The 10,872-nt window shown below is 45.1% G+C and overlaps 1 protein-coding gene across 1 annotated transcript; it reads left to right on the top strand.

The window, feature by feature from the left end:
- Nucleotides 1-10: 10 nt before the first annotated feature.
- On the top strand, nt 11-6,121 carry LOC307079828 (protein kinase C zeta type-like; the record flags this gene model as incomplete). Its single annotated transcript, XM_079742334.1, has 5 exons — nt 11-168; nt 3,824-3,945; nt 5,035-5,124; nt 5,925-5,975; nt 6,117-6,121. Exons 1-5 carry the CDS (start codon nt 92-94, stop codon nt 6,119-6,121), a joined length of 345 nt encoding a protein of 114 aa, XP_079598460.1. The 5' UTR covers nt 11-91.
- Nucleotides 6,122-10,872: the final 4,751 nt, after the last annotated feature.

Genomic DNA, 10,872 nt, shown 5'->3' on the forward strand with positions numbered 1-10,872 from the left:
TTAGGATGTGACAAGTTGCTTGAAGTCCACATGGAATATTTTTCTTTTCTTTTAGCGAGTTAACGAGTCCTTGGGATAGCCTACTTTAACCATGCCAATGCCGACGGAAAACGGATCCGTAATGTACTCGGGATCGGAGTTGATTAAAATTAAAGCACACTATTGTGGGTGAGTAGACCAATGTTCGCCTAGTCTGCGTCACTGGTGTTTAATAATGTAACGGTGCTATTACAATAGTGTATGTAGCCGAGTGCTACTCTACCCCGTCCCCACTGTCACACCTGTAGGATAGGTAGAGGGTGCTGAAACTTATTTGAATGTTCAAAGTAAGCCTAGCTGTAAGACAGTGTGCCTGTAAACGATTGAATGATTCTACAAATCAACTTTTAACATGATAATGGATGGGAAAGCAGATGATAGGTATCTCCTTATACGCACAAAGCTGGTGAATTGGCTTGGCTACACTTGAAAAAGTAGTCGCAAAATGCTGAGTCAGACAATTGAAGCTATTCACTTAAATTCTTCTCTAATCTAGGGCTAGGTCAATAATAGTTTGAGGACACCCAATGGTATAACCCAGTATAAAACAGGTGATACTGTGTTATATCATTGTATAACCAGATATATTATTGGTTACATGAAGGACTTAGGAATGAGAAAATTGTGAACTGGTAAATTTAACAGGGACACACATTTTATTTTCAAGGGGCATCGTTTTGAACCAGTTTTAAAAACGATTCATCAATTAGTGCCTCAAGTATTCTATATGGACCAATGTCAATTTGCTGTCATTCATTTGTCAAATTAATCTCTACATTTGGTAATCTAATCATTAACTGTTGTGTTGTGCATCTAGTCTAATCTGTATTATTTCACCTTTTACCCAGTAAGAAGTGCTACAAAATCACTTCAACCTTTAAATTCATTACTTCATCTGAATCACAGCATAAAACAGTTGTGTCTTGTAAGGGCCCTTTATATACTAACGAAAAGCTTAATGATTCATGTATGATAAAATTATGTGTATGTTAGCTGATGCAAGTTGAGGATGCAAATTCTCTTGCCTTAAAAGGGGTAACAGGCCCAAAAAGGAACTGTGTCCTTAACACTCACACATTCTTTTAGCCCTCCTCATCAGATGAATGTATAATGGACCAGAGATACTGCCTGTAGTGGACACAGGTCTGCCACCTGTTTTTCCTTGAGGTGTTTGCATGTCCTGGAGAAGCTGTTAGTTAGGGAACCCTCTCATTGCAACACAATACAGGCAGCTGGCCAAGAGTACGGCTACATCTGGCTCCTTGGCTGAAGAGCTAGATAGCAGCTTTAAAAGATGACAACACAGGGAATTCTCAAAACAAGTGCTTCACACCAGTGGGTCTGAAATGCTACCATCTGAAAGAATAAACAGTTTGGTTGAAACGCTGGCCAGAGAGAGAGAGAACGAGACCCAGACAGTAACACCAACAAAAGTAAGAAAGGTTTTTCAATATGTCTCTGAGCGCATTGGTTTTCTCTGGAAAATAGCTCTGTGTTTTAGGCCAAAGGTCAGTTGGTAGGTTTACAGCAGCCAACAATAAGCATGGTTGTTCTTTTTATATTAAAGAGAGAGAATCAAAGAGAAAGGAAAAGGGGAAATGATCCAATCCCACAACATTTTGCGGCATACGTAGTCTTGCCTCAAGGGCCGGGCCAACTGGTTTGGAACCACTGGTCTATTGAATTGGGTCAGAACTTGGTAATGCCCTATTATATCCAAAGTATATTAATAGGCTCAGAAACCAGAGGGCTGGACGACCACAGAAGGATTTACTGCTGCGACATTCCAACATTCTGTTGAAACTGCCGTTATTCCAAGTTCCGTCTTAACGCTTGCAAGTGCTTCTCTTCGGTAACAAGAAACACATTGACGCCCGCACAAAACTGCTGTTTATTTGGTAGCAGTCCACTTGAGTTCTCCAATCTCCAGACATTTACAGGCTATATGTGAATCACTGTCCCTGATGCCATAACCATGCCAGTATGTGGGCACATGTTGGTTCTTATCTAATCTCAAAGACCTTGTAAGCGGTGACGTCACGGCGCTGCCTGGGGTTCCATGATGAAGTCTCTTTGTGAGGAATTAAGGGCACTTCCCTTCTATGTCACACCTCAACGTTCTCTGCCTCATTATAGGATTTACTGTATTAATGAAATATTATACAAACTTTGACATGCCTTTGGGCTAATGGTGCTAGTCTACAGGGTAACATTTAGATACTCTGTCCACTATTGTTGCACTCTTAGCTTCCGTGTATAAAAACTAAACTGGCCATCACCTATTGGTCGTCTACTTGTGTTTACCGTCAAAATCACGAACATTGATGTTACAATAATGATCTAGGTTGAAATACCATGAAAAATATTTACTCTGCTTGCCTCTGCAGTCAACGTCAAAGTTCAGCCTACAGGCTGTCTCAAGCCCGTTAAATGGGACATTCCGATCTATGAGATTGAGGCGAACAAGGCCTCCTGGTGACAAAAACCTTTGGACGGAGTCGAAATGATTACAACATAATAACTTAAGTTTGAGCTCCTCTCAAAGACCAAACCCAGGCTGTGTCATGGGCCACTTTAGGTTCTCGGTAAACAGTGCAAGGGTCAGCTCTTGCTCTGAAGGGGTGTGTTGTGGTGTGGTCCAGACACACCTCGAGGCATACCCTACGCAGGTGTACGTGTTGTCAATAGGATAGAAGAAATCAGGGGGGGGGGGGTGAAGGGCTATGGAGAAGTGTGAAAAATATTGTATTGTTACTTTGAACACATTAAAATTTATTTTTGTGTTAAGCACTTTGTATTGTAGTTAAGCATTGAAAGTGGAATATAATAGACTTTGTTACGGATTATGTATATAGTTTTGTTGATGAGTTACTTCACCTATGACAACATGCCAGCCGGCGGCACTAAATGTTCCCCAGTGGAACAGTGCATGCTGGGTAACAATCTGCCTTGCTCCTGCTTTTCTTCCTCTTCATCGCCCTCCTCCTCATCTTCCTCCTCCTGGTAATCATGGGAAGCAGAGTCTGACACCATCTCCCCTCCACTCTACCTCAGTACTTCCAGTGCAGAAGTGCCGTCCTCGGCCCAGGTTATTCTACTAACCCCCTTCTGGGTTCTCTGGCGACCTGGTGGTGGTGGGTGTTGAAGGAACCTAGCACTGTGTCACTGCTTATTCCCCTCCACCACGGCATTCCCGGCTCTGTCTTTCCCTCTCAAGAATCCCCCCCAACAATACTTGATGCAGTCAGTCGCTGTTGTACGTTGTAATGAGCATGGTTCATGTAGCATGTATACGCAGTGGTGCTGGCTAATGTCCCTTATCTTAGGTGTCGGATAGCAAGGTGTCAAGGGGACAAGTGGACAAGGATTCAGGCTGAGCTGGGTCGTTTGAATCAGCTTGAGTTGAATGCAGTTTAATGTGGAGGCCGAAAGATAAAAATAAAGCAATAAAGATAAAGCTTTGGTCAATGTGATTAGTCACCCATAATGAATGCGGAATCCGAATGTAAGGTTGACACACAAACTGGCCATTAGACTACCTGTCTACCTGCCACTCACGCCTTCACAGTGTTGCGCATACATACTGTGTGTGTGTGTGTGTTACTCTATCTAAGCACATAGAAACATTTCTGTTTTGAATTACCTGTGTGAGTGTGAGTGTGTGTATGTGTGTGTACCGGTATGTCTGCTACTCAATGTGATTGATGCAATAGGTTTTTAATGTGTGTGTGTGTGTGTGTGTGTGTGTTTGTGTGTGTGCTCTGTGTTTGTTTTGATGACATAGGGACATGCTGATAACAGACCTTGCCTTCTCCCTCACCTTCGCTGCTCTGTCTGATGAGGTGAGGGAGCTGTGCAGCGTTGCCCGGCAACAGCCAATCACACTCAAGTGGATTGACGATGAAGGTAGGTGCTGCTTGTGTTCTTTATGGGACCCTTGGATAGTTTTTTAGGATCAATGACATTGTTGTTTGGCTTAGGCCCTAACCTTAATGGTAGGGTATGCAGTTTATTTTAGAAGCATCTTTTGTCGTATTTGTTGACATTTTCTTCAATCAATAAGTTAAATGCATATAAAATGCAACTGCCCGTCCAGTTATTTAATCGTTTGCATGAAGTGAATGGATGGATTACCTGTCTACCTACCTACCCTAGTGACCCCGGTGCACACTGCTCACGCACTCATTGCGCATGACTCGAGTCTTCCACTGTGCTAGGCAGCCTCATTGCTAAAGCTAGCGAACTAATCATGTGCTTAGGGGAAAGAAATTGGGGAGAGGCCTTAAAGGAGGGGTGGGATTTGTTTTCAGTTTGACAAAATCGAGCTTACTCTGGCTGGCTTCACCTAAATCGCCGATCCTACTTCTAACTTAGTAAGCTGACTTAGTTGACCTATGTTAGTTGACCTACCGTATAAAGGTAGGCCTACCATACCTACCTACCCAACTGGTTACTTTTCAAGGACTCTGTATTGAAACCAACTGTGAAGATGTGAATGGCATCTTCACTGTGTTAAACCATGTTTTAAAAGATGCACATGTTCCTGTCCGGCTGTTAGCCGTAATAGTCTGCAGCTGTGGCTCATAGGTTAATTGAGCCACACAACATTCTGGTGCTCCTTAAGAGGGCCAGAGTTCTAGATTGGGGGAGGCTCGAGTTGTGCAAGTGTATTGACTGTTGTGCTATTGTTTGTTTTAAGTAAAAAATGTGCTTTTTACCAACAACATTGTGCGTCAAGGAAACTCTTTCTCACACCAACGTTTTTGTTTCAAGTGGTAATGTATCCATATCTAATTGCAAATGCGAAGTATGGTTTGAGCAGTAGACAGACCGTTTTGTAGAAACATCTTAGTTATATAGAGTAATGAATGGCGTTAGCCCATAATTATCTTCCAACCACCTGTGTGTGTGGTGTGTGTGTGTGTGTGTGTGTGTGGTGTGTGTATGATGTGTGTGTGTGTGTCTGTGTGTGCGCGTGTGCTTGTTTCTCCCCAGGCGACCCATGCACCATCTCATCTCAGATGGAGCTGGAGGAGGCGTTCCGGATTCACCACCGCACCAGGAGGTCTGGACTCCTCCTCCATGGTGAGTGGGGCATGCACCACCTGGAGCCGCAACACCTGGATGCCCCACCTGTAGCTCTATCACCTGAAGACCCCATCACCTATACGGGTGTAGGGTCTGTTGGAGACATCATCTCCACCAATTCGTCTCCTGCACCCTGTATGACCACAATGTCATCCGTCATCACCTCCACGCCTACATGACCATGATGTCACTCACTAGCTACAACACCTCCAACACTCTTTAACCATGATGGCATCCATCTCATCCATTACCTAATTTCCACGAGATCACCCATCCCCTCCACACCTTATAACCATGTCATCCGTCAACTCCACCCCTTTATGATCACGATGTCGTACATCACCTCCACTCATGTATAACTATGATGGCATCCATCACCTCCATCTGTAGCTATGTGCGTAACCCAAACCAAGGCCAACCAGATAACTCGATCTGTAACGATTTAGCCTTTTCCTAATTGGACGGAGCCTTTCTGTCAGCGTTTCCTGCTGTATCTGGTTGGTGACCAGATCCCATGGTAGATTATGTTGCTGATCTGGTCTGCAAGAAACATCAGCAACAGAACTGCAAAACCCCAAGGGATTTCAACAGTATATAACAAAAATATTACATAATTTTCATAAGATAAATATACTAGATATACAGTTTGTTCTGTATGTATTTTAACAAACTTTTGTATCCATTGTAATATGGAACTTATCGCAGCCTTGGCATTGCTAATCCTTCTAGCGGTTATTATTGCGGGAACGCCTACATACAAACATGGTGAATGGTCCGGTGTGTCATGTATGTTGCAGTGTTCCCCAGCATCCCTGAGAGACCTGGCCAACCGTGTCCCGGAGAAGACAGTAAGTCCTCGCTTCTCATTCTTACCAGCGGATGCCTAAACTTTGCTTTCCCTCCGGTGTCTTTTGTTGTTTGTGTGTAATGAAGGAGCAGTTGGGGGTCATGCATCTGTTTGGTGTGTTGTGTGGCCCCCTTTATTCCAGTTTGATTGTAGTTCACTTTCAGTTACTAATTACACTTTAATTTTCTCTTCTCTCTCCACCCCTCATCTCATACACTCATTTCATAACCTACCCTGAGCTATTTGGGCTTGCAGACCTCTCAAGCACAGGAAGTAGTGCCTGTGTGATGCGATGTGTTAGATGATGCTGTGAAGTTACTATTCTGGTGAGCGATGCAATTAAAATATTTTCACAATGAGCGAGGACATGGCACAGCCATCTGGGGTTTTACTTCAGCCTTCGGCCAATTGGAAGTATTTATGGTTGGAAGTATACTTTACAAGACTCGGCCTTGTAAAGCCTTGCTATCCATTTGCTTTGATGGCACGTTTCAGTAGCTGGCGGGCTGAGAGTGTGAGTGTTTGTGTGTGTCTGTCTGTCTGTCTCTGTTTTGTGTGGGTAATGGTGGTAGACCTGCTGGCAGACAGTGATACACAAACAGACACATTGTGTTTTCTCTCTCTCTCTCTCTCTCTCTCTCTCTCTCTCTCTCTCTCTCTCTCTCTCTCTCTCTCTCTCTCTCTCTCTCTCTCTCTCTCTCTCTCTCTCTCTCTCTCTCTCTCTCTCTCTCTCTCTCTCTCTCTCTCTCTCTCTCTCTCTCTCTCTGCACACATTTAAAAATGTACTTGTTCATGTCCAGTGCTGTTTGTTGCATCATTTGCCTATAGTGAATAGCCAAACCAATGTATATATTTGATCTTCTTTTTGGAACACGAATACTTGCATTTTGCAACATGGCTGCCTATTAATTTCTCCCTATGGACTATGTTCGTTAGAGTCGTTTTAGAACTCATCCTGGCGCTCACTTGAGAGACATGTGTATTTCAATCGAGTTCTTATGTAATGAAAGAAAACAGTTCCAACCATCACATCAAATAGACTACCAACCCACTCCAGATGAAAGTGGGCGGTGCCTAATGGAATATTAAATGCCTGGAGCTTCTAGTGTTGGGGGAATGGGCGGGGCTTGGGCAGGAGGTGTGGCTCTAAACCCGATACCAGCAGTGGTATTGGTACAGCCTAGCCTTCCACACTGGTTTGTTGAGGGTGTTGTCAACATTAAAATGATCTTGTTTGGAGCCAAGCTGTCTGCGTCAGGCATTTAACACCAAGATATCTGTCAATTTAAGGGAATATGCCGAGACGTCTGCTAACCCTATTGCCGTTTGCCTGCCTTACCCAGATTTAGACTTATTGTTTAAATTCCAATATCATCATTGTGCGATCAGAAGGGATGATATTATCAGCTTCTTCTGGCTGAGCAGTCTAGGTGCAGGGTAACATGCCAGCGGCGCATCACATATAGCCTAATAATCACAATTCAGAATATAGTGCCAAATTATCAGTGTGTTGTGTTGTTACTGGCACCCATTTTGAATAAGTGACTATTGGAAATCTTTGTAAAGTAATTCAAAAATGAATTCCCATCACATGGATAGGAGCAGCGCTATTGTAACTTTGCAGGTTGGGAAGCAAATGGTAATCTAGCAAACATCCCTTCTGGATGCACAATGATGAGATTGTAAGTAAACAGCTATTCTGATTCTTGATAAGACCGGCCAACGCCAGTTTGCAGATCCCACACCGTACCCCTTTAAGCAAGTTTGGTCAAGGTTATGGCACAAACTGAAAATACTTCATTCTGATTATAGTAACTGATTGAAGAACAAAATAATCATGTCGTTAATTTATCAACCCTCTATAATACTCTGTCTCGTTTATCGAAGGACAATCACTCTAGCATTTTTATGACATATAGTTGTGGGCATAAATAAAATAAAGAATACAAATAAAATTCTCTTGAGCCAAAAAAATATATTTCGCGTTCAGTTTGCTTAATGTTCAGTTTGCTAAAACAATATCACTGCGATACAAACCCTCAATCAAGGCTCTGAAGCTAGGGTTGTCCTTGAGATTGTCCAGTAGGGCTTCACAGCCCCCCCTGTGGAATACAGCCAATGTAATATCCAAGTGTATACCGGTTCTATGCTATCCAATCAACATACAGGTCAATGCATCTTGACTAGACAACCCTTTTTGAGTGTGCTTAAGAATAATAAGAGTAAGAGACACAATGAGAAAGGCGATTAAGGAGGTGACAAGCACTTCAGAAGGATGGATTAATGGATGGAAAAATGCCTCCAGCTACACACACACACACACACACAAATGCATACAGCTAGATACGCACACAAACACACACACATGCACACCCACACTCTCGTGGATGCGCACACACACACACACACACATGCATACCCACACACTCGCGCATGCACACACACAAACACATATACAAACACAAACACAGTGTTTTATGTTTGCTAGCCTCCGATACATTAAGGGGAGGGACATTAAAGATGGGAAAGGAAGGATGGGACAGGAAGTGGGAAGAAAAAAGATAATACCTGGTCCTTTGAGAGGTGTGTTAAGAATAGCCTGCAGACATAGGCTGGGATCACCAGCAGGGACCAGCCCATCGCCTCCACTACCCCCTTCACCCCCTCCCTTCCTCCCCCCCTCCCTCAATCCCCCCCTCCTCTTTTTCTCAACCATAATACACAATGCCCTCCTCTCTTGTCCCCCTCTCCACCCCCACCCCGTGTTTTTTTTCCCTGTAGCCTCGCACTCCCTCCGACTCTCTTTTTCTCTCTCTCTCTCTCTCTCTCTCTCTCTCTCTCTCTCTCTCTCTCTCTCTCTCTCTCTCTCTCTCTCCTCTCTCAGTCGCGGTGCCACACACCCCTGTCTCTGCCTCTGTGGATACCATGTAGGCTAGCACCAAACGCTAAACCCCCAACACGCTAACACACACCCACGCACAGGGAGAGAGATAGAGAGAGGGATAGAGATTATGCTATCAGACTTTCCCCCTGCTTTTCTGCACAAGAAGAGACAACTCCCATCTTGTTTTTATTCCTGCTTAGAGAGAGAGAGAGAGATGTTGTCGTTCTACCGACAGATAACAAGGTTCTTCTACACAGGAGAGACAGGCAGAGATGTTACTGGAAGGCTGGAAAAGAGACAGAGGTTGATGGAAACATAGGTAGAGAGAGACCAAGAGAGAGAGCGGGAAACAGATAAACAAAGTGAAGAGGATAGATTAACACACTCTTATGAAAGAAGGGCGGGGACAGCAGCCAGCTGTAGCACCCGCTCTACCGAGTGGAGGGAGGGGTGGAGAGATACTGACAGCCAGCGGAGAGAGAGAGAGAGAGAGAGAGAGAGAGAGAGAGAGAGAGTCAGTGGAGAGCGAGTCAGTGGAGAGAGAGAGAGGGGACAAGGGAGCCCGGCAGAAAATAATTTAATATATCATGAGGTGGAGGAGAGAGAGGGAGGATTGACGGTGAGCTAGAAAGAGAGAGACGGAGAGAAAGAGAGGGAGAGCGCTAGAGAGAGAGCGAGAGAAAGGATGTAGCGGCGTATCCTTGCCGGCTCGCTGCACATTCACACACATACACCCGCACAAAAACACACACACACACACGCGCAGGGCACACACACATCCCCAGTCCGGATAATTCTTTACCGCTGCTGAAAGAGGTGGAGAGAGAACGGGAGGAAAGCAATCGGTAAGCGACCTATCTCTCATCCCTCCATCCATCCATCCCTCCATCCCTCTACACCATCCATCGGTCAAGCCAACCCTCCATCCATCCGACATGTCCGTCTAGCTGTTCATTTCTATTCGTTAAGCGCTCCATCTCATTGCAGTAGACAATGGATTTTCTTTGCTGGGGGGGGGGGCTGACAAGAGTGTCCTTCTCTCCTCGGGAGACTAGCATGTGACGCGGAGTGCCTTAGCGTGTGTGTGTGTGCAAGCGTGTGTGTGTGTGAGCCTGTGTGTGTGTGTGTGTGTGTGAGCCTGTGTGTGTGTGTGTGTGTGTGAGCTCTGCAACATTAATTGCTGTTGGTTTGATCCCTAGCCTGGTCCCTCGCGTGTCATAGCCAGGGATTGGGTCTGTGCGTGTCTGTGCGTGTGTGTGTGTATGTGTGTGTGTGTTGGGGGTGGTGTGCAACCTGCTAGCGTGGCTAGTTACCAGCGGCTACCGCTGACAGACTTGTGTGTTCTGTGTGTGTCACTGAAACGCTGAATCCCCCCATCCCCCCCTAAATGTAGGAAGAATTGCGACAGCATGTGTGTGCTTGCGTGTCTGTATGTTGTTTTTGCCTTTGTGTGTGTGTGTGTGTATGCGCGCGTGCGTGCTTGTGTGTCTGTGTGTGCACATGCTAGCTCGTGCCTGGATAGCTAGCATGTGGTATGGGCTGCATTTCAAGGTATGCAAAGACGACCGTAGACATCCTCCTGTCTGATGGATTTGTTGTGTGTGCGCATGTGTGCGCACACATTTTCTCCTCCTCCCGTGTAGCGCTACGTGTGTGTGTGTGTGTGTGTGTGTGTGTGTGTGTGTGTGTGTTACATGCGTGCATCTTGTCCCCTGCTGGTGATGCGCATTGCTAAAGAGGACCGAACAGAGAGAGAGAGAGAGGTAGAACAAGAGAAGGGGAGGGAGGGAGCGGTAGAGAGACATTAAGGCAAGGTGTGACTCTGGCTCCTCGTCTTCCTGCTCAAACAACACTCTCCACCATCACAGCATCACAAAGCAGAGAGAGAGAGAGAGAGATAGTCGAGAGTGAGCGAGAGACATGCGTCCTGAACAGGACGATGGTATGTGGACATCATCGGTGTTGTTATTGGTTATTTACAGCCGTAGCATGTGTATGTGTGTGTGTTAGTGTG

The sequence above is a fragment of the Pollachius pollachius genome, assembly GCF_949987615.1.
Source record: "Pollachius pollachius genome assembly, chromosome: 8".
Classification (NCBI taxonomy): domain Eukaryota; kingdom Metazoa; phylum Chordata; class Actinopteri; order Gadiformes; family Gadidae; genus Pollachius; species Pollachius pollachius.